The 27,599-nt window shown below is 33.4% G+C and overlaps 2 protein-coding genes across 2 annotated transcripts in view; one reads left to right on the plus strand and one right to left on the minus strand.

The window, feature by feature from the left end:
* The window catches only part of RpL13A (ribosomal protein L13A), a 45,751-nt gene extending 18,793 nt beyond the window's left edge, over positions 1–26,958 (minus strand). The window contains exons 1-4 of the mRNA XM_035369788.2: positions 26,818–26,958; positions 25,494–25,566; positions 12,861–12,926; positions 1,603–1,850 (exon numbers count right to left, since the gene is read on the minus strand). Coding sequence (XP_035225679.1) covers positions 1,603–1,850; positions 12,861–12,926; positions 25,494–25,566; positions 26,818–26,838 — 408 coding nt within the window. The 5' untranslated portion in view covers positions 26,839–26,958. The remainder of the gene's footprint in view (positions 1–1,602; positions 1,851–12,860; positions 12,927–25,493; positions 25,567–26,817) is intronic.
* Positions 17,761–18,525, plus strand: LOC146998914 (uncharacterized). Its single transcript, XM_085810354.1, has one exon. It carries the CDS (start codon positions 17,761–17,763, stop codon positions 18,385–18,387), a length of 627 nt encoding a protein of 208 aa, XP_085666480.1. The 3' UTR covers positions 18,388–18,525.
* Positions 26,959–27,599: the final 641 nt, after the last annotated feature.

Below are 27,599 nucleotides of genomic sequence, written 5' to 3' on the forward strand. Positions count from 1 at the left end.
GTAGGCATTCTTTAGACTTTTCCACTAAATAAATGCTTTTGACATTTTGGTATGTGCATCATATAAAAATAAACCAACGGAACTGAAAAATATCCTGCCTAGGAAGCACAGTAAAACTCTTTTAAGTGTTCATAAACAAATCTCGGACTGAACATCAAAATTATTTATCTCTGCAAAATATACCAAACGTTATTGCACAATACGTGCGCCGTAATTCTTCCCTACGTGATATTACGCAACTGGAATCAACAGCAGCCGGTATTGGGAGAATACAGAATTAATAAAGGAAAAGAAAGAGACTTACTAATCTGGGATGTTTCTGATTCTAATTTTCAACAGACTGCGTTAAATTTCCGGAATAGAATCATTCTTCGCTTGGGTTGGTAGACCGCAGAACTTTTAGTCCTATTCAATCCAGATTGGAAAGTGACAAAAAAAAAAAAAGTCCCTTGCTTGTTTTGTAGCAAACTGTAACAGTTTCAATATTCGAGATTTTGCGGAGAAAGGGGAGAACCTCCCAACCTTCGTGCTGTATAATGTATTGGCCAAAAAAATGAAATTATTTTGACTATTCGATTACTTTTCCTTTATTTAAGCCATTTCGAATATTATTCTTTAGAAAGCAAATCTGTGTTAAAACACAACTATTTTGGGAAGTTTCCTATACTTCAGCAGTTCCTGCAACTATATCATTATAAACATTCATACATATGCTCATAACATAAGCAAACGATCATAATAAACACGAATATGAACTGACCAAGCGGAACGAGAATGCAAATTATTAAGATCTTGATAGAAATTCAAACATGTGTAGTATTTGGGTGGAAGAATGCCGAATGTAAAGGAATTTTTTACTGCTTTTGCAATTCTTTGCCCAATAGAACGACGGGCACCTGTCTGTACTCTCCGCACATACCAAAGCTTATGTTAATGCAGAGAAAAGGGGAAAAGCTATTTCCGGGAGTATAATTCACCATCTGACATTCCATATTAGGAAGAAAAGTTGTTTATTTAATTTCGGCTTTGGTGCGGGGAAAAACTGCACATTCATTAAAAAAAAGCACTAAAAACAAAAACATAAGGGCTTTACAGAAAAAGTAAGCACCTATAACGGCCTTTATATTTTATTTTTAAATATAAGGACTTATAAGCACTTATAAGGACTGCTACAAACCCTGATAATTCATTCGAGCAGGCATGGAACATAACAATGACAACTGAGGCATAAGTGCTAAAGAAATCGACAACCAAAATTCTTGATTTGATCTAAAAGGCAATCAGCCAAATATTGTGGCTTTTAAAAAAATGCCTACGGGGTAAAAAACAGAAAATAAGTTTTAGTAAACTTCTTTGAAATTAAAAACATTTTTTTTTAAATATTTGACATCCACACCTAGAGGGCAATGCAAGTTCAGTGTGTTAAATAAATGTTCATTGCAAAATTTCAAAATTTATATGGTAGTTTCAAAGAAGATAGCATTTTACTCAAATTATATATTGGTCCAAATACATGTCTAGTCAAGTTCCATCATTGCTTATAATTTTTTTATATTGAATATGAGTTATGATAATCATCCATTTCCTAAAAGAAAATCTTACTTTTCTTCGAGGATGTAACTTCAGGACCCTAAGAGCAGATGGTACTACCATACGCTTCTTTTTATCATATGGGGGAGGAATTCCTTCATACACCTTCAAACGTTCTAAAGCAGCATCACCTCTCTTTGTTTTGTGAGGAAGCATACCTCTTACAGTTCGCCAGAAAATTTTACTTGGTGCTCGAAAATGAAACGGTCCTCTTGCCGGATTCACATTACAACGTTTTCGCAAGAAAGAAAGATATTTCACTGAAAGAAAAGAATAAAATTTAAAAAGACTAAAGATTATACTACAGTATATTGCATTATGCATTAGTAATTAAGAGAGCAGTATGCTTAATTCAGAAACATTTTATTACATTTATATCGCAAAATTTTACAACAGAACAGGCCATTTGGTAAATGTATATTTACGGGTACCCCTTGGTGAAAATTGGTGATTTCTAGTGGTACATGGATACCAAATTTGTGCAATTCTTTGACTTTATTTTGGCTTTGCGTAACGGCGATTTTTGGCGAAACCCGGTAAAATACGAGGGCTATCCAGAAAGTAGATTACGTTTTGGAATAAAAAAATAAACAAAGTATAGGAAACAAATTTTATTATATACAGATGAAAGCCACACTCAAATACTACTTTTCTACATAGTCACCATACAAATTAAGGCATTTATCGTAGCGATGTACGAGCTTGGAAATTCCTTCGTCAAAAAATTTGGCCGCCTGCGCCTTCAACCACTTCGTTACCTCTTCTTGCCTTCCATCTTGCACAAAACTTGTGGTAACCAAGCTTTTCGCTGATGATTTTGTGCAACAAACTTCGCGAAATTTGTGGAAAACTCAAAGAAAGTTCCGTTATTGTGAAATTTCGATTTTCACGGACTTTAGCATCGACTTTTTCGAGAAGTTCGGCGGTCACTATGCTGGGTCTCCCACTTCGATCTTCGTCGTGAACATTGGTTCGGCCATTTTGAAATCTTATGACCCACTGATGCACTCCACCTTCAGTGATAATGTTGTCCCCATACACTTCACGAAGCTGCCGATAGATTTCTATCGGTTTACAGTTTTTTGCAGTCAGAAACCTTATTACTGAGCGCATCTCGCAGCTCGCGGGATTTTCAATTAACGCAGACATTTCAAACCGTCACAGTATCTGAACGGAGCACAGCACGAACCTCTCACTAGCACGGCTAGATGCAGACTGAGCTGCGCAAAGCTCTGACCCCAAGATGGCCCCGCTAGCCCCGCCCCTAGCGGACACAGACGGAAACGTAATCTACTTCCTGGATGGCCCTCGTATTTCGTTCAATTACATTCAACAAAGTTTCTTTCCTTCTGTCCTTAACAACTTAAAAAAAAAAAAAAAAAAAAAAAAAAAAAAAAAATTCTCGTCCCTTGTTCTATTCTATCAAACACCCACTTTATTATACTTCTGCTTCCCACATTTACTTTCATCTACTTCAACGTCTCCCTCAACCTCAATCTTTTCACCTTTCTGAAGACAAATAATCCATGTAACATCTCTACAAAAAATTTTCCAATCCGTTACCGTCTTATTATTGTTAATATTCAATTCAGTCTTGATGATTTTCAAGTTCACTTCGTAGACCCAGAACTACGTAAAAATCAAAATATCAATCATACTCAAACGACTTTTTCAAGCCACGTTCGCTTTCTGATCAAAAGCTTGATATAGTGACCATCTGAACCTAAAGCTTGATATAGTGACCATCTGAACCTTTCTTCTAATAATAATAAGTCCATTTAAATCCATCTGAACGGTCTTTATGTTCGACCAGACACATTTCCTTCATAGAGGATACTTATAATGCATACTAAGTAAAACATTTACACACCAGTCAATTAATGCTCTTTTTCCCTTTTATTCCCAATCATACAGAAACTTCAAATTAATCTTATTACATTCAGCCATTCTACCGTCTAAACAACAAAACAAGCAATGTACTTGCACCACAAGCAACAACACACACCACAAGCCCTTACAAAGCATCCCATAATCCAAAATTTACTGCAATCATGTAACTGATTATGTCATAATAGGGTTTCCATAACATTCAACTACTCAGCTTACCATAAATGAAGCAACAATTTTGCAATAATACAAGGGGTACCTTTCAGTCTACTCTAACCGGGCATTTTACCTAAGCTCTTGAGATTTGGTAAAATTTTTACAACTAAGTAACTGCCAGAAAAATAAATAAATAAATAAATAAAACCCCAGCTTGACAGCAAACTGCATCTTTTATTTTCACTTTATGAATATTTCACATTGACATTTTCTGAAAATAATCCTTTTTATGCAAGTTAAAAACTGTCATACAATTAACAGTATCAGAAAGCACACTTTAGCCTTAATCAGGGTTTATACACACTTTTAAGGATCTTTATAATGACCATCGATGAAAAAAATTAAGGACCTAATAGAAAATAGGAACTGAATCAACTAAACGTGATTATGTACACCCGAACTTCACTTATGCAATTTGTTACAATAAATCTGGAATTAGGATGCATTATTATTAAACCTAATCTAATATTTAATGTTGCCAGTCTTACATATTTTATAAGTAATTTTTTATTTAAATTTTACTAACAATTACCTTTACATTAATGCTTTCTTTTATGCCTCATTTTATCATATATTCACTCAGTCCAAAGGTTTATGCAGATTTTATGTTTGGCATAAGATAATTGAGAAATAGAAGATAATTGAGAAATAGAAGATAATAATCAGCATGACTCCTAACAGAAGCCTGGTTGCCTTTGGCTGCTTGGTTAGAAACAGTGAGCCACTGATTAAAACAGATGTAAATGCTTGACACTGCACCAGAAGTGACAAGTTGTTTTGTATTACTGTCTTATTAGCTGTCAAGAATAAAGTTTTATGTTAATTTTTACACTTTTGTGTTTCATCTTACATCCACAATATGGATTAAGGAAAGGTGATAACTCACCATAACATGCAGATATATGGGTTTACAAATTATTAAATCATGTAGTTAAATAGTTACAATTACAATTTTTTTTAACTTGTAAAAATTATTCTTTGAAAAAGCACTAAGAACATTTTACAGTAATTTATTAATTCTAAAGCTACAAAATATTTATGTTGTGCAGCAACAAAAAAAGCAATAAATATTAAAACGTCTTTTTAATTTGAAAAATTTCCAGATATTTTAGCTAATTTCCTTCTCTTTAGCATCTTTTCTAAGCTTATTTGTTTCAATATAAATAAATCAATGTTCCCACTAGTCTCAGTTCTATCTCCTAATTCTATTTCTGTTATTCTAAAGAACTGCTTGTACTGAATGCACAGAAGAAACTGCCAATTTTGTATTTCTTTAATAATATGAGTATTGAGAATAAATATGAAATAATATAAATGCCAGCACCAGTGTGGCAGAACTTTTAATATCGTATTTCTTTAATAATACGAGTATTGAGAATAAATATGAAATAACAGCCAGCTCCAGTGTGGCAGAATTTTTTAAATTTAGTGAAGCATCGAGCAGCAAAATTTAGGAATGATAAAAATTATAGAATTTAGGGCAAGCACTGAAATATGTATGGTGCACTGTGACATGCAAGATCAATTTTTTAATAAAATGGTGTTTTTCAATTTCTTTCAGGGTTCGTAGCCACATTTTAGTTAAAAAAATAAGCACCTATGTTACAGTTTATGTAGCTGGCCACGAGAGGGCGCAGCGTTTTTTACTTTTAGCTTGTTATATTTTTCTTACCGCATTGCGGATTTTCTAGATAGATGTAGTGGCAACCAGAAAAACATGATGAATGTTCTAATGTAAGCATACATTTCTTGTACATAGCTGTAAATAAAGCTTTTGTGTGATAAAAAAGAAAAGGAATTCCAAGCGTTCCTGTGGATATTCATTAAGAAAGGTAAGCAAAATTTCACTTATCGATGTTATTAAATGTAAATAATAAGAATAAGAAAAAAGATCATAAGTTGCAACATGGTGCCGAAATTCCGAGATAACAGTGATCTTTAGATATATTGTGATTTAAGTATTTATTATTGTTCGATTAGTGATTGAATATTGATTATTAAGATGGATAAGTTAAAAGCACTAAAAAAGTAGCAACTTTATTTTCAAATTTATTATCATGTAAAATAGTATTATGCCTTAATGAACATAAATCACAGCGTATATTATTCAGAGCAACCTGTAGCCCCTTTTTACTAGCAGCAACTATAAAGCATCACGCAAGAAAGTTGAAGAGCTGGAAACAGTTTTAATTGAAATTGAGGCGATATTGAATTTGCGTCCACTGACGTATGTTTATAGTGAAGTTGGAGAACCAGAACCGCTGACGCCAGCTCATTTTCTAGTTGGACGAAGACTGACATCCTTACCATCTGGCAAAATTCTTGAACCTTTCAACTAAAGAAAATTTAACAAGGCGATATAAATACCGGCTAAGGTTATTAGAAGAGTTTGGGAAAAGATGGAAAAGAGAATACTTATTTGAAATTAGAAATGTAAAACAAATTCAGAGAGGTAATGCCGTAACAGATCTTTTGAAAGGCTCTGTAGTTCTAGTACATGAAGAAAAATTACCAAGATTATTATGGAAGATGGGAGTTGTACAGGAGTGTCATCCAGGACGAGATGGGAAAATAAGGGCTTGCACTGTCCGTTTAGCTAATGGAACTCATCTTCATCGTCCTGTGCAGTTATTGTACCCATTAGAAATGACTTGAACTCTTTGAACTGAATACAATGAACTTAAATTGCGAACACTGCATCTATGAACATTTAAACTTGTAGAACATTAAAAACATTTAGTGTTTAAGATAACTTCAGAATCCAATCCTTTGATGAACCAAGAGTTCATTGAGGGGGAGGATGTTACAGTTTATGTAGCTGGCCACGAGAGGGCGCAGCGTTTTTTACTTTTAGCTTGTTATATTTTTCTTACCGTATTGCGGATTTTTGAGATAGATGTAGTGGCAACCAGAAAAACATGATGAATGTTCTAATGTAAGCATACATTTCTTGTACATAGCTGTAAATAAAGCTTTTGTGTAATAAAAAAGAAAAGGAATTCCAAGCATTCCTGTGGATATTCATTAAGAAAGGTAAGCAAAATTTCACTTATCGATGTTATTAAATGTAAATAATAAGAATAAGAAAAAAGATCATAAGTTGCAACAACCTATAAGCACTTTTCAAGCACATTTTAAGGAAAAAATAAGCATCCGTCTAATTACATTATATATAACTGCATAACCTTAAAAGAAAAATTAGACTTGTAATTTAAAATATGAGCAATGCAATATTTATTAAGAGAATGAGCATTACCTCAACCATAGAAAACATTCAAGTTCTTTTTTTTTTAATTTTAAATGACAGTTCAATTTACAGAATTAGTTTACAATGAGAGAAAAAAAAAAAACTATGCAGAACTAAATTATATTACAAGATTTAATGATAAAATTTCAGTTCAAAATATAGAAAATAAATAATAAGCCATATTAATTGTATTCATTTGGCGCCTAATAATAAATACAATTTATTTTTTACACTCATATTAATATTTAAATAACTTAAATCAAAATTCTGAACATTTTATAAATTTTCATTGTATAACAGTTTTCTTTTAACATATATTCCAAGCAAAGTATGTTTACGTAAAATAGAGGCACATTTCTGATATCAGAAGATGGGAAATTGCTTCATGCAGTCATCCTTTAACAGTAAAAGCTTAACTAACCCGCATACTCGGAAATTACTGAATATTCTGGATAGTAACTGGAAAAAGAGGAGTGGGGGAGATTGTAGCCGTTCTTTAGATTTCTCGGCTAAATAAATGATTCTGACATTTCGATATGTGCATCATATAAAAATAGACCAACGGAACTCGGAAATATTCTGCTTAAAAGCACAGTAAAACTCTTTTTAAGTGTTCATAAACAAATCTCAGACTGAACATCAAAATTAATTATCTCTGCAAAATACCGCTGCGCAATACGTGCGGCGTAATTCTTCCACGTTATATTACACAATTGGAATCAACAGCTGCCTGTATTCAGAGAGTAAAGAACTAAATAATGGAAAAGAAAGACTTACTAATCTGGGGTGTTTCTGATTCTAATTTTCAACAGACTGCTTTACGGAATAGAATCAATTTTTGCTTGGGTTGGGTAGACCGCAAAAACTTTTAGTTCTAGACTGCGGTAAATTTCCGGAAAAGAATCAATCTTCGCTTGGGTTGGGTAGACCACAAAAACTTTTAGTCCTATTCAATCCAGATTGGACAGTGACAAAAAAAGTCTGCTGCTTCAATATTCGAGATTTTGCGGAGAAAGGGGAGAACCTCAGAACCTCCCAACCTCCGTACTGTATAATGTATTGGGAGAAAAAAAAAATTTATTTTGAGTATTCGATTACTTTCCTTTTATTTAAGCCATTTCAAATATTATTCCTTAGAAAGCTAATCTGTGTAAAAACACACCCATTTTTGGAAGTTTATTTATACTTCAGCAGTTACTGCAACTATATTATTATAAATATTCATTATAAATATTCATATAAATTCTCCTAATATAAGCATAATGATCATAATAAACACGAATATGAACTGACCACGCCGAACGAGAATGCAAATTATTAAAATCTTGATAGAAATCCAAACGTGTAGTATTTGGGTGGGAGGAAATGAATACCGAATGTACCGGATTTTCTACCGTTTTCGCAATTCTTTGACCAATAGAATGACGTGCACATGGCTGTATTCTAGCGCGCACCATAGGTTACGTTAATGCAGAGAAAGGGGGGAAAGCAATTTCCGTGAGTATGATTCACCATCTGACGTTGCATATAAGGAAGAAAAGTTGTTTATTTAGTTTCGGCTTTGGTACGGGGAAAAAATGCGCGTTCATTAAAAAAAAGCACTAAAAGCAAAAAATAAGGACTTTAAAGTAAAAGTAAGCACCTATAAGGGCCTTTATATTTTATTTTCAAATATAAGGACTTATAAAAGCACTTGTAAGGACCACTACGAACCCTGTCTTTGCTTGCTTCAATGATTGTGTCTAGTGGAAAGATAAGAAAATAACGGAAGACTTCTGGAATCAAAAAGGAATTCAAATAATTTTGAATTCAAGATTGCAAAACTTTCCCTGACAATTTTTTTCCAGAAGGTAACAACCAATCACTTCCCCATGTTCAAAACCATTCAGCTCAAATTTCCTCCCAATGTGCTTTTCTAGATTGAAATAACAGCTGAAAACTTGTGTAGTTAGAAGCTCAACTTCAATGGTGATTTTAAAAAGTATCTGGATGCTTTTGAGCATATAGTGTATATGGATATCAATGATACATATTGATGTATCATAATGCAATACATATTGATGTTACTGTGAAAGACCAAAATTACAGAATGTCAACTTTCACCAGAAAGCATCAACATTCACTAAATACGTCGGTGAAAGATCGAATATTGCATTACATTCTTGTACATTCAGACCCTCGGCGGTGTATGTCAACAATCAGAGGTACAATTCGATTTCGGGGACCGTAAAATATTGCAGCGAAAATGCATGCGCAAGCGCCAAATCTAGCAAACTCGGCCATTAAACAGCACGCCAAATCTCGTGAACGCGCTGATTTCAAATTGCTTAAGTTTTGGATAGTTCTATATTTGTAAGTCGCCATTGAATACTAGTTTAATTTTTTAATTCTCTGTTTGATAAAGCTATGGATTTTACAATTTGGTAATTGTCGAGTGAAAAAAAGTCTGCAATAGAATTTTTCAAAAAAAAAAAAAAGGGCATAATTTATGATAGAAAATTATGTTTGAACAATCATGAGATGAAATTATGCTTTATCGATAACTCGGTAGCAAATTGGCGATGCAGGAAAGAAACCTGTAATGAGAAGAAAGGATTGAGAATTCAAAATTGGTTTGAAGAATCGAAAATCCCCTTCCTTACAGCCGTTAGGTTCATCTATATTTGGTGTCAGGAAATGACATCTGTTGAATTTTGTGAACTCCAGCTCAAGATGAACCACAGTACAGTTGTAGACTGGAACAGTTACATGCATGAGGTGTGTGCCTCAGCTTTAATTGCTCGGCCCAAGTCTAAAATTGGTGGATGTGGCAAAATTATTGAAGTAGACGAAAGCCTTTTCAGTAAAAGAAAGAACAATGTTGGACATGTTCTTCCGGCACAATGGGTTTTCGGCGGATTATGCAGAGAATCAAATGAATGTTTCTTAGTCGCTGTTCCAGATCGATCGGCGAAAATCTTATTGAACATCATAAAGGATAATATCACAGAAGGAAGCGTTATTTATAACTGACTGCTGGAAATCATACAAGTCAGACGAACTGCAAGATGCCGGTTTTGAACACTTTACTGTCAACCAGAACTACAATTTTGTGGACCCGGAAAGTGGATGTCATACACAAGCAGTAGAACGGCTGTGGGGCAGTGCTAAATGTTGTAATAAACGCCATCGAGGCACTGCTCGACAGCATTTTGATTCTTACTTGTCCGAGTTTATGTACAGATGTTTGCACCAAAAAACTGAATTTTTTCTGCTACGTTGGAAGACATAAAAAATTTTATGCCACCCGTTTAATTGCAAGTATATTTAGCCTTTTTTTCATAAAGTAATACAAAATGGTATTATATGAAATTAACATCTCATCTAAATTAAAATAAAAATCTGAAATAGGTATTTACTATTATGTTTCCATTCAGTTATGTTAGCCTTTTTTATATAAATAATAATAAAAAATTGTATAATGTGAAATTAACCTTTTATCTAAATTAAAATAATAATCTGAAACAGTTATTTACTCTTATGCTTCCATTCAGTCATGTTTAGCCTTTTTAATATAAATTATAATAATAAAAAGTACTATATGAAAGTAACTTTTCATCTAAATTAAAACATCAATCTTAAATAGTTATTTACTATTATACTTCCTTTCTTGCGCTAGGGTTGCCGCAATTATTTTTGGCAGCATTGGCATCAACAATAGCTTCGCGATTTTTTACGGCCCTCAAAACCGAATAGTACCCAATCAGATATGCTCTGATGCAAGTTGACAAAGAGGCGACTGGCTGTTTCCCGCCAAATCTTTTGTTCTGGTGGCAGTCAGCTTTGTCAGATTTATGCAAAGTTTGATGGTGCAAGCAACGTTTTCTAAAGGTAAACGAGAAGACAATTGTTTTTATTTTTCTCAACAAAAGTATTCTAAAATACTTTCTGAAGTGGTTTCCGCTAAAACTAGTGCAACACATTTGTGAATTGCAGACGATTAAAACATTTTGACGTTTTAAAAATTAATGAAGAGAAGTTAATCATACCATTAAAACCAGGAGAAACGAATATACAGTATTATGTTACCAATTAGGAATTGTTCAGTATATTATATAAAACTCGCACCAGAATAGGCCACGGAGGAAGAACACGTATGCTTAAAGAGTTGCAAATTAAATACAAAAACATTATATATAAAGTTGTAATGTTGTATTTAAATTTATGCAAACAGTGTCAAATGAAACACAGTGCACCTAAGAAAGGTATTGTTGTGAAACCCAAGATGTCAAGTTGATCTGATAGATCTGCAGTCAAACATAGATGATGAATACAAGTTCATAATGGTGTATCAAGATCATTTAACTAAGTTTGACCAGCTACTGAAGAAGTAGTGTATCACATTCTTGCAATATTTTCAACATTTTGTGCTCCAGCAATATTGCAATCAGATAATGGTAGAGAATTCAGTAATCAAATCATATCCGAAATAAGCGCTATGTGGAAAGATGTTAAGATAGTTCATGGAAAGCCTCGTCACAGTCAACCACAAGGCTCAGTTGAAAGGGCCAATCAGGACATACAGAATATGCTCACTGTATGGATGAACGATAATGATACAAATAAATGGGCAGAAGGTTTACCCTTTCAATTTGCCAAGAACACTGCATACCACAAATGAATACACCAAAGTCCTTATGAAGCCATCTTTGGCGTTAAAGCAAAAAGAGCCATTGTCTTTTTTGACTAGCAAACAAATCGCAAATATTGAAACCGAAGAGCAACTTGAAGAAATTGCCAATACTTTTGAAACCAAAGAACAGCTTGAAGAAACTGGTAATACTTCTGAAAAAATTCTGAGCGCTGGTCATACCGAAAACAATATTCCAAAGAAAAATATTAAAGAGGACTTGCAATCTACCACGTCTTTACATCAAGTTCTGATTGAAAAACATGAGTTAATTTCTATAAAAAGAGCAGCTGCGAAAGAGAATCTTCTACTGCAAGCAACAAAAATGTTATAAACCTCACAAAAAAAAAATTTCTTCCTGCTCAAATTTGTGATATAGTACGAATACAAGTCCCCGATGTCGACCGTGGTTGTACAGGTAAACGAAATGTGTTAGCGGTTGTTGGAATAGAAGATACCGACTTCTATAAACTTGCAAATGAAAATGGTACCCTCAAGCAGCTTTACACATGTAATCAGTTCATAATTTGTAAAGAAAAGGTACTTCTCATAGATGAGATTTATTTTCAAGAAATGTTGCTGAGAGAAGCAACTGCAGATAATTCAAGAAGCAGTGGGCAAGGCTATACATGCTGTCATTTCAAAAGGAAGTGTTCTGCAAATAAATGCAGTTGTAAAAGCAAGGGCTCTTGTGCATTTCAAAGTGTCATAATAGTTTAAGTTGTTGCAATAAATAAGATTTAAATCACATAATTTAGCAAGATTTTTATTACTATTATTTTATCTTCTCATTTAGAATGTACTGTATAATTAAGAGATTTTAACTTCTATTATTTTCCTTTCTCATTTTGAATGTACTGCATTTTAAGTTCTTATGCTCTTATTTAAGTCTCAAGTGCGTTTTTTCGTGACTGAATTACGGAGAAGAAAATATATTCTTATATGTTCAACATTCACCATTAGTACATGGTGAATCTCGACATTTACCGGTATAAGTCAGAAATAAGAGTATTTGGAAAATATTTCGGACATACACCAAGCGACTATGTGAATGCTGACATTCTCCAGACTTCAGTGCTTCACTTTAACATTGATACATAAACACTGAATAACTAATATTTCAAATGTATTTTCTATATTTGTTACTTTTTACTTTCATGTAAATAAAAAACACACATTACTATCACTTGTCACATATAGTATATTTTAGTTAATGTTAAATGAGAAAGCAAAAAAATATTCGTCACTCACATTTGCTTCTGAAAAAGCTTCCAGATATATTTATTCCATCACACCTGACAACTACAACTTTTTGTCCTGAAAATATTATAAAAATATTTATTAAAATTATTAGTTCAAAACTTCTCAACTTTAACAACAAAAAATAATCTGAAAACTCATAGTCACTATGACACTGCAGTCAGCATATAGATATTAATATTTAATTAGATAATCTAAATTTTATGTCTAATTTATGTCTTTTTGCTAATTTTATTTCGTAATTTTTATATTAAGAAAATTCTGAATAGAGAAACAAAAAGTTTTTATTTATGAAAATACTTTTGTAAGTATGACGAAAATAAAATTAATGCAACATTTATTGATATAGAACAAATTAAATACAAATATTAACAGCTTAAACATTGGTTGAATTTTAATAAAAAATTCCACAACAATATAAGACAGTTCAAATCAATAAAATTTAACGAGAAAAATTATACTGAAAAGGGGTGGGAGAATAGAATTTGTAAACTCTGCCTTCAGCCTTCGTGAGTGTTGCTTTTCGTACCAATTTGATTATGAGCACAGGAAATTATCCTACATTGGGTAAACTTGCTATACCACCAAATAAGCTTTATTGGAGGGTGCCAGTAACTAATAATTCCAATGATAATCCTATGGATTTAATCAAAATAACAGACACTGCTAGTAATATGGATGATAAAATAATAAAAAATAAACTACCTAACAGTATAATCGGAATAAACTAACATATGAAAGGAAATTACAATTTCACACCAAGATGAATGAATGTGACCACATCAGTTGCAAACTCAAATACTTAAATGAATTTCATGGCTACAATATCCAAACGAAGACTAAGCAGCTAGAACTTACACAGAATAAGCATGATCTTATCTTCTAGTGCCCTCCCCAGCAATCATTTATTATACTGGCTTGGATCTATACATTAGCAGTCTCGGCACTGGGAGATAAAAACATGAGACTATCAGTTTCCTATAAGCAGGTAACCCTGGCTTTGATAATTTGACTGACTCACAAGTTATGGTACAGTAAACTCTGTGTTGGTGCCAGTGTGAACAGCGGGAATAGTACAAGCATTTTGACGACCAATGTGATCTCTGAGAACCGAAAGTGGTGACATCACAGGCTCGGGGGAAGTACAGAGAAAAACTGCTGCATCAGATTGGTGCCCAAGGCAGCAGCATATTTAGCATATTATTTTACCAATTGGGGAATTCCAACTGCTGGTGCTCCACCCCCTGCCTAAAATATGGGACCAGTCTGTGTAGTGCCAAATAAGTGGAGCACGTAAGACAAACATCATATTATCTTCTAGCACAACCCTATGCTTGATTATGAAAACCCTAAAATCAACAACAGAAAAAGGGATATCCTGTCCGTTAATTCTGAAAAATCTCAATGGAATTATATTAAACCCACTAGTAAAGCTAAAAACATCAAAAGAAACCAACTAAAAAAAATATTCATGATTATATCTCTGTTGCTAACAGATTCAGTGCAATACTCTGCTAATGAATATATTCGCCTGACAAAAAATGCAAGATATTTATCTAGTACCACTACTTATGCATATCTTCACTATATTTCATCTCACTTTGTGCAATCTATAGAATGAGATCTGATGGACACAGTACAAGAATGAGCAGGGAAGAACAATAACTAAAGCCATTATTTTAATATCCTGTTACAACTATGAACGATTAACACTAAAATGGCCATCCTTTCATATATCCTACAACAGCTACCGGTTTATTGCCAGTAATTAACTGTTTCAAACAAAAATACCACAAATATTAGTAATCTTATGTTATCAGGACTGGATTAAAAAAATTTACGCATGTATGTGTTCATGCATGTTTAGATGTACATACATGTGTGTATACAAATACATTCACATATTTCTCAATCCAGTCTCGATAACATAGAGTTTCCAAATATTAAGTGTGCCACATAGCTGATACGAAATAAGTCTAAAATCCATAATGATCTAAAATCAAGACCACTGGATCACCTGCAATTTTTCTCCTAAGAAAATTTTAGTAATTACATATTAAGGTAACCACCATGGTAGAAATGGGCTATTTTTTACAGATTAAAAGGTAAAAGTTACTTATGAAGTGCAAGTTGGTTGTTTTCAAGACTTCTTTTAAGATTCCCAAACTATCGATATTTATCTTAAAGCAATAAACATTATCAACATATGAAAAGAAAACATACTTTAGCAATTTAAAATACTAATTTAAATAATTAAATAAGGATTTAAAAAACATTTGTATTCTTTTTGTGACTTTTGTGATTTTTTCGCACTTTTCTTCTTTCGAAGTACACAGTGATCTGTTTTTGCCTTAAACAAAACAAAGAGAATTGCGGAGACTTGGCTTCCTGCAATCCTCAGCAACAATGGCTATCAAGGAAATGCATTTCCTCATTGTTTGTTCTCTTTACAAACTTTTCAGCAGTATTCTTTATTCTTGCAGAAATTTTAACTCTGCTTCTTTCACTGTTGGCAAATTTCACAAGCTCATATTTTATAACCAAAGCAAAAAATCACAAAAAGAGAACTTGGAATACAAACAAACAAAAAAAGAACGGCTGTGAAAATGGCAGCATTGCTTGACTAAAGGATTATTACAAGCACGGTTGCCTGAAGAATGGTTATGCACATGGTAGCCAGAGTTTGGCCAATCTGAAAATTTGACTTCTACTAATACGCAAGTACTGAATATTTTTATATGCTTTACGTATTTTTCATAATAAAACATGTGGAGAATTCAGATTCTTAATTTCACTTTAGCACTAAATAAAATACTTCCATAATGAAAAAACAATCATTAGTTAGGCCCTGCAGCCACCTTTTTGCTTGGCATACATCTCAAACTGAAAATTCTGCATCAAAATATTGTTGATTTAACATAAGGTTACTATTTACATTTCTGGCCTTGACAACAGTAATGTTGCTAGACAAACACAAACGATTCCAATCGAAAGTTTGATATTTTTAACCATAACATCTTCTGAACATTTTGCCATTGAAACGTGATTTGTTCTGTTTACAGTAAACTGGAAAAACTTATCTCCGGCAAAAAACTGAATTGACCCATGAGCATTTTCATGCGACTTTCTACGAACTTTTGATGTGGATTACCAAGAAAAAAAGTGCTTCAATGAACTTTATACAGAATTCTTTACATAGGGATAAAGCATCATTCTACAGCAATGCAAAAAACTGGTAGAGTAGAAGTCCAGAAATCTGCAGAGCTTGGGACCAGAGGTTGTGCAGATTTTAGGATTTTGTGGATTTCAAGACAGATAAGATAAATCATAATATTCAGACTAAAAGCGCAAAATAAATAATGCGTATTAGATACATTTAATTTAAATTATTATATACATTATTGCAATAACTTGTTACATGTGTTAAATTGTTATTACATATATAAATTGATTATACAGTCAAAAGTCGTTAATCCGGACTCGTCGGGACTTCACCGATTCCGGATTATAGATCATCAGTTTAAATCTGGTAAGATGGCATGCAGAAATTACAAAATTAAAAATATGAAATCATAATTTATGAAATAAAGAACAATTATGACCTAAAGGGTATCAAAATTTACAAAAAGAAAAAGCTTAATATTTATTTGTTTACTTTATTAAACATTTCTTTCAATATAAGTTGTTTAAGTTGCTTCATTTCATGTGATAATACTTTCTCTTTAATTCTATTAAACAGACATAATTTCTTGTTTAGTTACAAAGTTCCGCTGTTCAAGTCCTATAATTGCTGTGTCGAGAATACCGACTACTGTCTGTCTACGGTAAGAACACCTCCCGCCACGGTGTCTGGCGGGTGGCGGTCGCTATAGCAACAGGGCTAGTATATTTCAAATAGGGACGAACCAAGGGTTGCTTTATTGTTATTTTATTTTTGGCGACTGTTGGCTGAAGGGAAAAGAGTTTATCATTCGTCTTCTTGGTTTCATTCCAGCTGCACGCATCTTTTCTTAAGCCTTATATTATTATTATTAGCTATTTTTATTCTCGTTGTTATATCTTTTGTACTGGTATTTGTTCAAATTTGCTTCTATTTAGCTTGATTTTCATAGTGCTTTGTTAATCGCCAATTTTTTAAAATGCCCTTCCAGTTCAAGAAAGGTCAACCTTTAAAGTCTCAGGCACGTCAAATCGTGTACAATGTCGCAGAATTTTGCGCTTCTGAAGCTTCGGCGAACTCTTTAGTAGTTCCTCTTCCTCAAGTTTTGAAGAGAACGTCGCAAGCTACTGGAGTATCGGAGTATACAATTAAAAAAATTAAGCGCGAAGTATCAACAATGGGGGAAGATCAACTTCTAAATACGCCTGGAAAGAAACGTAAAAGCCCTGCTAATCATAAGTGCGAAATTGACGATTTTGACAAATGCGTTATACGGCAGACTATACAAGACTTTTACATCAAAGAAAAGAAAGTGCCATCTGTGCGGAAATTATTGCCTGTCTTGAGGCAAAAAATAGACTTCCCGTGGCAAAAAGACTCATTGTGCAAAGTTTTGCGTTCGATGAATTTTCGCTGGAAGAAATGTGTTAACAAAAGAAAAATTCTTATCGAAAGACCTCACACATTGTATTTTGGAGGAACAATTATTTACGCGAAATGAGGAAACTCAGAGCAAGTGGACGCCACATCGGTTACATCGATGAAACATGGATTGACAGCAATTTAACTTTTAAGAAATGTTGGCAGCATGATACGGTTTTGGGCGCACAGATAAATGTCAGTTCCAAAAATAGACTGATTGTTGTCCATGCTGGCTCTTCCGCAGGATTTATTCCAGGTGCCCAACTTATTTATAAAGCATCAGCTCAAAGCGGGGATTACCATGGGCAAATGAACTATGGAAATTTTGAAAAATGGGTGTTGGAAAAGCTTCTTCCAAATTTACGACCTCAAAGTGTGGTATGCATGGATAATGCCCCGTATCACACAAAAATTGAAGATCCGACACCCACGAAATATGCTACAAAGCAAACAATGGTAAATTGGCTGATGAAGAAGACGATATGCTGCGGTCCCAAAATGCGAAAAGCGGAACTGTTCAGCTTAATAGAATGCAATCGTCCTAAAAAAGTAATATATAAAATTGACAACATCATAAAGGAAAATGGGCATCATGTTGTGCGTCTCCCTCCTTACCACTGTGATCTAAACGCAATTGAATACGTTTGGTCATCAGTTAAAAGACTGATCAGGGAAAGGAATGTGACTGGGGACTTAAGCTTGGAAAATTTGAAAAATTTAACACAAAAAGCTTTGGATGAAGTCACTTCTCAAGAATGGCAGGCGCACTGCAACCACGTAGAAAAACTTGAAAATTATTATTGGGACAAGGACGAACTTTTAGAAGAGATAGTGGATGGATTAATAATTCAAACTGGCAGCAGCGATTCTGATTCAGAAGAAACGGAATCTTGCGACAGTGACTCGGATGACTTTTCAGATTTTATACCTCTATAAAAGTCCTCCACGAAGGCATCCCTCTTCTTCATCTGATAGCTTTGTCAAGTTGTGAGGATATTTCTAGGTTCAATATTTTCTTTGCCACTATGTAAATGAAAGATTACCAAAAGTGGGCAACAATGAGCCTTCGGCAGAGGCGAAACCCCCCCCCCTGTGGATAATAAAGAACACTGAATGGTTGCTTCATTTTTCCCATTACTGTGTTCTTGGGGACCCACAAGCCATGGTATAATTTGCTTAAAAAATAATTTTTAATCTTTAATTGAAATTAAATAAGTTTTGTTTTATTATGAAAATATTAATACAAAATTATATTAATGCAACAATGCTCACTGCAGTTATAAAAGCCAAATTTTGTATAATTATATAAATTTTGTATAATTTTAAATATAAAATAGGTAACTGAATAATTTAAGAAACCTAATATAATTTTGTTCTGATTTTAACATATAATTTTGTTCTGATTTTAACATTTTATTATGTTACAAGCTATTACAGTGACTATAAAAAGCAGCATGATGCATAAATGGGCGCTGGTAATTAAGAGGCCCAGCAGCGGCCGATCGGTAAAGTCACTGAACACTTGTAGTTCGGTCTCAGGTTTGAATCCCGTGAACGGGCTGGCTGCATGGGTGTTTTCCCCATGTGTAACGTGTATACGAGGCAGTTTTCCTTAGCAAGCCCTCCACGAAGGCATCCCTCCTCTTAGGCATTTAACCCTGGAGGCTTTCTGTAATCATATAAACCAACCCAAAGCACTGGTAATTAAGTAAAAAACAGTTTTGATTTTAATTTACCTTCGCTTCCTTTCGTCATTAAATTGACCACCTTTTGGTTTAGTTCGAAGGTATGGGAAAAGAAGAAATGTTCGCAAAAAGTATTTATTGAGAGCATTTTTCTTCAAAAATAAGCACAGATTTTTAAATGCATTTCCCTACAAGTTATTTTGATATATTTTTACTCATTGTACATCTAGAAGGATGGCAAATTCAGCGACTTGTACCTCACACGGCAAAATCAAAGACCGTTCCTTAACTGCAAAAACTTTATTTACGCCATCAATTTTCATTTTCGGAAATTGAATGTCGGGGTCGACGCAAAGGGTCAACGAGCATTTTACTTGAAACTAAAACAAAATGTGAATATCGCCAAATCATCTTTAAATATGCCAAGGTGGCAAACTGAGAAGTAAATCTTCAAGACACCCCTACGGAAAATGGGTCACGGCTCGTTTCTACGGCAACAGACAGCCGCAGACAAACTGGCGAGAGCTGTTCTTACCGTAGACAGACAGTAACTTGTCAATCGAAATTTTTTCGTTTTCAATAACCTCTGTCACTTTCTTCACTATGGGAAGCGAATTATAATGATGAGGAACTTGTTTAAATCATATCAAAGACGGAGCACATCGAGATGAAATACTACATTTGGTAAGGAATTATAATCCAAATAAAATAAAAACATCTGCCCTGAAGATAAGGTTAGTGCTGACAGATCAAGTTCCAATTCATTGTGCGCAGCAGCGTTCCCCCCGCCGAGCAGCGTGAAATTGATAAACAGATTTCGGATTTCGAAACATACTTTCACTTTAGATCCTTTACATATTAACAAATATATATCGGAAATTCTACTTGATATAATCGAAAGTTTAAGCTTACTTTTATAAAACTGCTCTAACAGTCTGCAAAAAATAATAAGCGGGATCCAATTCGAAGATTAAGGAACAACGCAATCTGCAACATTAACTGAATTAGATAATTTTAGCTTAGCTTACACCGTCTGTTATACATTAAACGAGCATGCATAAACGTTTTATGAGCATGCGCACAAGCGTATTCGCAGTCGTAAAGGTCTTATGCGCGCACGTAAACGCCTATGCGCATTCGTCGACGCATGCGCAGAATTTTTGTAGCTTTGAGGTCCGGATTATAGATCATTCCGGATTATGGGTGTCCGAATTAACGACTTTTGACTGTATTATTCATTGTATTATTGTATGTACACAGCATCGAGGTTTGCTGATTTCGCCTCATGCAAAGATTTTCGGTTTCGGGTTCTGGTGTTCAAATCACTGTTACAGTAAAATTTCAACAGCTTTTCTTTACTTTTCGTACATCATATGCAATCGTGTCGCAATTCCACACGATTCTGCTATAAACCGAGGAGTAGCACCACCTGCTGCCCTCTTTTGCAGAATTTGCACTTTTTGCATTACCGTCCATGCAATGTGTTTACGTTTTTCAACATTGCAAGCAGTAAAATCATGAGTGCGTTTCTTATCTGTAATTGTATTAAAAAGGGCTGAAATTTAAAATATTCTTAATTTATTCACAAAATATCTGGATAAAAAAAGAAGGCAGTACCAAATAATCTCATGAAATAACAAAGCTCAGAAAATACAACATCGTGAATCGTCAACTTGAAAGAAGAGTTGAGTGAATTGTCTGCTTTTTTACCTTGATGCACATTAGAGGGGGAAAATACTTTTTATCATGTCAATAATTTGGTATTTCCATTACGACTCATTATTATTCGGTAAGTATTTTTTCTTTGATATTTCGTACTCAATGTTGCGATTTCTGGAACTTATAAACTGAATGTTTATATTTTGAGAGGCAACGCGGATTTCAGGTCCGCGGATAAAAAATTCAATTGTGGTCAATGTTCGCTACAGGACAAATTCCGCGAGTCATCGAAAATTAATCAGGCATCAAAGTGCAAGTTGGATTTAACAATTTGGGAATTGCCCATGACTAAAAGTCGGCAATAGAATTTTGGGTAAAGTGCAGAATTACCAACTGCTTAACGCGTTTTTAAGAATTGCACATACCCAGTATCCATGTGCACATCGACCTATTTTCACTTAAAAAAAAATCCTAGAATTTCACAAAAATGGCACTGCGCATACCCTTGACTTTATCTATGTACACATCGACCTACTTTCACTTTAACTCTTTTGCATCGAAGTCGCCCATAGCACCCGTTCATTCAGGCAACGGCAAACCGCCCCAACGCCTCATTTTCTACCTAGTGCTTTCCCCCTCCACGTTAGTGTATGGCTCATTGGTTTTCGAGTTGTTAAGAGACATGTCAATCAATCTTTTGAAGCAACTAAAGGAGACATACGGAAAGCTATTAATGTTCGCAGGTGCAATCCGGCTCTAAGGTGAAACTGCACACAATGGATGAAACCGCAGAAAAAACCCCAAGAGAGAAGCAGTCATTTCACTTAAGTAGGTTATTGTTAATGCTGTAGCTATCTACCAGGCAGGGGGAACGATTCTGTACTTTACCAAGAATATTTTCAAAGAAAATAGATCATTCATTATAGAAAATTACGTTTAAACAACCAATAAGATGAAATTATGCTTTAGCGATAAGTCGGTAGCGAAATAGTGATGCAGGCATCCATTGAGATATGTTTAGCAATTTTTATACAAATTATAATAAAGATTTGAAATAGTTATTTACTCTTATGCTTCCATTCAGTCATGTTTAGCCTTTTCATATAAATTATAATAATAAAAAAGTATTATATGAAATTAACCCTTCATCTAAATTAAAACAATAATCTTTAGATAGTTATTTACTATTATACTTCCTTTCTTGCCGCAATTATTTTTGGCAGCATTGGCATCAACAATAGTTTGGCAATTTTTTACGGCTTTCGAAACCGAATAGTACCCTAATTTATCAATTTGGCATTTATGCACTGCTAAATTATATGAAATTTCATCTTCTTGTGTCAAAACACTCTGGATTAATTTAGGCAATCTTTTTAACTTAAGTAAAGTACTATGGTGACCTCTCTCTGTAGGATCGCTTTTTAATAATGGGTTGTTCAATGGCAAAGTCTTCTGCACATATTTTGCACAGCTGATGAAAGCTTCAGTGGAATTTTTAAAAAATTCTTTAACATATAACACTAAATCTTTTTGAAATAAGTGCAATTGTAGCTGCTCCTAAATACATATTCTTTGGGGATAAAAGATGAGAAATTCTGACTTAACAAACAGTGCTAAAACATCAATAAATAGCTGCTTCTGCTCATCATGCAATTTATGTATTAAAAGCCCTTTCATTTGAAATAGACATACTTTTTTAATAACAGCAATACAGACGCATAAAAATGCATAATTAGTTTTTTCCTGTCATAAAATAGTTTTGAAATTATTCTTTCTTTTTGTTTCCTTCCATTACTTGTCAAATACATTTTCTGTAAATACCTGTGGATATCCTTAATACGTTCTCTGCTTTCACTGCTCAGATTTCTTTGTTTAGATACTGCAACATATATTAAAATATAATAATTTGTCATGCTGATTTAAAAATCCATAATAAAAAATGGTTAAACATTCAAACATGAGTAAATTACTCAACGTATCATATATGGAAAGCCAGCGGTGTTAATAAAATGTTCAGTAGCAGTATATCTGACATTTGAAATCACATATTTCTTCAATTTTTCTTTTAAATCAACAGACCAGTTAAAGTAATTATATATATCTCATAGGTAATCTTCTACCCACCCACCAAATGGTTTAGAAAATACCTTGGATGTATATGATGGCAAGAATCTCCATCAATATCTAACAAATGAGGAGCTTTCTGATTACGAAGTCTCACCTCTAATCCAGACTTTGATCCTCTCATTATATTGCAAGAATCCATCAAAACAGACATGAGATTCTCTAATGGCAGCCGATTTTTGTCAAAAATGGAACAATTTTTTGAAATAGTTGTTCAGCAGACACATTAAAAATATTAACAGATATTAAATGCTCAACCACTACTTTATTGTGTTCTGTATAAAAGTAGCTGGCTAATATGCCCAAAACTCTCATTCGATTACTACATGTAGCTTGCTACATGCTATCAATATTTAATGAAATTTTAAACTTTTTAAAATTGATCACAGTTTCACTGAAAAATGTTTTTGAGAGGCCTAATCTCATTTTATATGAAGCAGTAGTACGAGCCTTTGAGAGCTGTGATAGTGCCTTCTTATCAGATGCCATTGCTTTAGCCAAATCAATTATCACAGGTGCTACAGTATACGGCAAATTATTTTCAGCTATAACTCCAAGCAGTTGATCCTCTAAGCTGGAAACTCGATGACAAATTGGAATACTTGGAACTGCTAATTTTTTTCTCCTGCATACTTATGTTTGTGTCTGTCAAAGATGAATATGATGATGGCATTCTGTAATTATCTCTTTTCATTACTTCTCTCCCACAATGTTTTTGCATTTGATATGGCTACTAATAGCAACATATCCCCTTTTTCCATAATATATTAGATCAGAACACAATGCACACTTCACTTTACCACTGATATCTACTTTCTGAATGCAACTGCCAACGACCACTTCCATTTCTTGTCCATTCACATGAATTTTTACAATGTTTTTCAGCCACACAAATCTGAACTTATTTGTTTCTTCACTATCCATACACCGAGCTTTGTGCTCATGATTCGGATTTCAGATATTCATACTGAAAAATGTACAGCAACAAATAAATAAATAAATAAAAATAAAAAAATAAATAAAAAATAACAATCTACGCTCCAAATTACAGTATGCAACTTTACACATGCGAAAACTCACACATGCTATGGATAACATCATTAGGGTTTCCATATGTTCGACAGATAACGCCAGCACCGATCCCTGAAATTATTGAAGCCAGCTCTCGTTTGACGGTTGCTTCCTCTTCTTTGATTCGATATTCGTACACATATAGTTCCGCCTTTCTACATAAGCCCCACCTACTCCGCCTTGATGTGAAACAATGCATTTCACGATCTCTGGCATGATGTAGTTTTTTTTACAAAAAAAAGAGTAAGAGAGAGCATGTCCTCCATTCCCCCCACGCACATTTGCCGGTCACGATTTCTTGACGGTTCTGCATCGATCTCAGAAACAGCCCGGTTTACATTAAAAAAAGTGGAATTCCGCAAAAACGCAGAACTTTCATGCCTGCAGTTAATATATTTTAAGGTTTCACTTAGCCACTAAAGCACCCAAGGGGATAAGTTATTTTATATTATTTTAAGTTACATGCGAAGAATAAGTTTTAGTTGAATTTTTACATTTTTTAGTTTTATCTTGTTACCAATGAGGATTAATGAAAGGCAATGACTCGCTTAAATAGGCAGAGACAATTTTTAAGGGTAAGTAGTTATAAATAATTAAATTAGATAACCTTAGTCATTAGTGATTTACATGGACACTACTAAATTTTATTTTCCAACAATATTTTGTTAAAAAAGTAGTTTATTGAAAAGATATATTTTTATGTTGGCTGCTCCTTTGACTTTTTAAGTAAAAACAGTTCGATGTGTACACAGACAAAGTCAAGGGCATGCGCAATGCCTAGTTTGGGCAATTCTTTGATTGTTCTTTTAAGTGAAAATAGGTCGATGTGTACATGGATAAAGGGAGCGTGCAATGCCTAGTACGTACAATTCTCCGATTTTCTTTAAGTGAAAACCGGTTGATATGTACATGGATACCCAGTTTGTGGAATTCTTTGTCTTGTTATTTTGGCTTTGTGTAGTGGCGATTTTACAAGCCAAAATAACAATTCAATGAATTGCACAAACTCGGTATCCAGTTACTGCCAAAAAATCACCAAGGGGTACCCATAAATATATTTTTACCAAGTTTTGTTTTTATTCCTTGTGAAGTATGTTAACATTATTTTCAATATCTAAATGCTTGCTTTAGTTCTTATATGCTTATGGATTTAGCATTTTGTTTACTTTTCTGCATACACAAACTTACGGTGACGTTTCATTATGCCACTGGAAAAAATTTGGTGACAAACATAAACAAGTCATTTTGGTGTTGGTAACAGTTTTGAAAAATCGCACCACCTGTATACTAGGATGTTACCACATATTTTTTACGTCATAATCATATAGAGAAGCCTCATTAATTCCCACATAACATAAAAATAATGTCAAATAATGAAAACAGATGGAAATTTAAAATACATTTAACTAATGGTAAAAATACAATAGCCAAATATGCTTACCTATCACAATTTACACAGCATATTTCATTTAAAACTTTACTGTTTAAAAATACTTCACTTACCATTAAGCAATGTTTTAGCTGTTAAAGCAGCGAGTCGCCCTAGTAGGTGACCTCGACCATCAATTATGATTGCCTAAAAAGATATTTTCAGCCATTAAAAACAATCCAATGAAAACAAATGTTCATAGTATATCAAGGGAAAAAAAACTAACTTAACTATATTAACATCCAATCCTTCTGAAGTACACAAAGCTTTAATAATTATTAATATCATCCAAATACAAAATTTTACATATATATATATATACAAAAATTTTCAAAAGACATCTATAGCTAATTTTTATGATTTCAAAGTAAAATCACATTATTTACAGAGCATTAACACAAAATACCTGCCGACTATTATGGAAAGTTCAGAATTTAAAGAGTAGAATTTACTCAGCTTAAGCATAGTATAGAAAGTAGAATACATGTTCTTCATACATACAAATCTTTCATAACACTATAAACGATGAACTACTGCTCTTTACCACTGCAGATATACCTTTAAGTAAAATTATGCATCAATTTTAAATTAACGACTAATTAAATTACAAATTTTAATTTTTAAATATCGAATCCAAAAGTCATTTAAAGTACCCCATGATTCTCTACGTTATTTTTCTGGGCAAAGAAACTCAAGAAGTTAATGTAATTAAAAATTCTGCTTTAGACTCATACCTTCGGTTAAGTTCTAAACCTACTTCTCTGGGTATCAACTTTAGCAAAACAGGGCGCAACAACTGCGCAAAATGACCTAGATGTCACTCCAACAGTCTAAATTTCGAATATGGATCTCAACTTTTCAGTTTTCTAAACGCTTTAATGTGCGAAGTTTGATCGGTTCTAAGCAACTAAACTATTATGCGAATCAGATAGGTTTGCAAACACAAAATGATCTCTAAGGAATTTAATCAAAGAAATGTAAATAAAGAAAAGAAAATATTCTTTATAATGCCTTTTCCCAGATGACGCTCAAGTAATATTTTAACGACCAGTTCCCATATGATTTTCTTAGAAATCCAATTCACTGCCAAAAAATGGCGTGCAAAAAACGATTAAGCCTAAAATTCCACTATTAATATTGAAACCTTTCTAATTACACATCATATAGTCAGAACCTTATAAAAGCATTTAAATATCCACAATAAAGAAAATTTCAGTTATTCTTTAACTAATGGTTATCAATCACTGGTAATTAGAACGATGATACTAGTAGCATCAAGTACTTTATGTACCACGTGGACAATGGTTTCTTAAAACTTTAAGAAGCTAAAATATACGAAGGTAAAAATTTCATTTCTTATCTAAAACATTAATTACGAAAGAAGGAAATTCTACTTACTTTCTCCGAAAACCCAGTCATTTCTAAATTTATGATGACGAGGATTCTTCACACGGAGAACATTCAGATAAATACCGTGTATTATTTTTGTTGCCAGGTTTTGAAATGCAAACGTACAAAATAAAATCATTGTTGGCAGGTTCATAACGTTCTACTTTGAGGCATAATTTATTTATTTATTTATTTTTTATTTATTTATTTATTTCAATATTAAAAGGGATTTACAGACGATTTTATAATTAGTCTGAATTCCCTTACACTTTATTGGCATCTGTGCTTTGTAAATAAGCTAGAGAATTTTCTCGTTTCATTCGTACGTAGGTAAAATTCAGCAAGTAATGCTACTTAAAAATGCTCTTTCACAAAAAGGTAATTATTAATTGATAATAATACTAAAAGGAAGTAATTCCTAAGATTCAAAATCCCAAATTTTGCTCATAACAATAGAAAATAAATTATATTTCTTGTAATTTAAGTATTTTTGACATTTCTAACTAAGTATTTTTGACATTTCTAAACTTCTTTACTTTCACTCCTAAAAAATAGCAAATCATAGATCTTCAGGCATCTCCAAAGTTCAGGCACCCTCTCGTTCTTTTTTTCCTTCCTTTCCCCATCTCTCTCTCACTTTTTTCTTGCAATTGGCAATATTCAGGTGACTAGAAGACTGAGTGGAACGACCTCGTAACAGTTTTCAGAGTATAATGAACTTTGAATATGTATTGTACGAGACGGATTACAGCAAGTTTAAAACAGGATTATAAAACAACCAAATAATTCGA

Source organism: Stegodyphus dumicola, chromosome 2 (assembly GCF_044657685.1).
Source record: "Stegodyphus dumicola isolate Sdum_Otavi_A_Nest chromosome 2, ASM4465768v1".
NCBI classification, from domain to species: Eukaryota; Metazoa; Arthropoda; class Arachnida; order Araneae; family Eresidae; genus Stegodyphus; species Stegodyphus dumicola.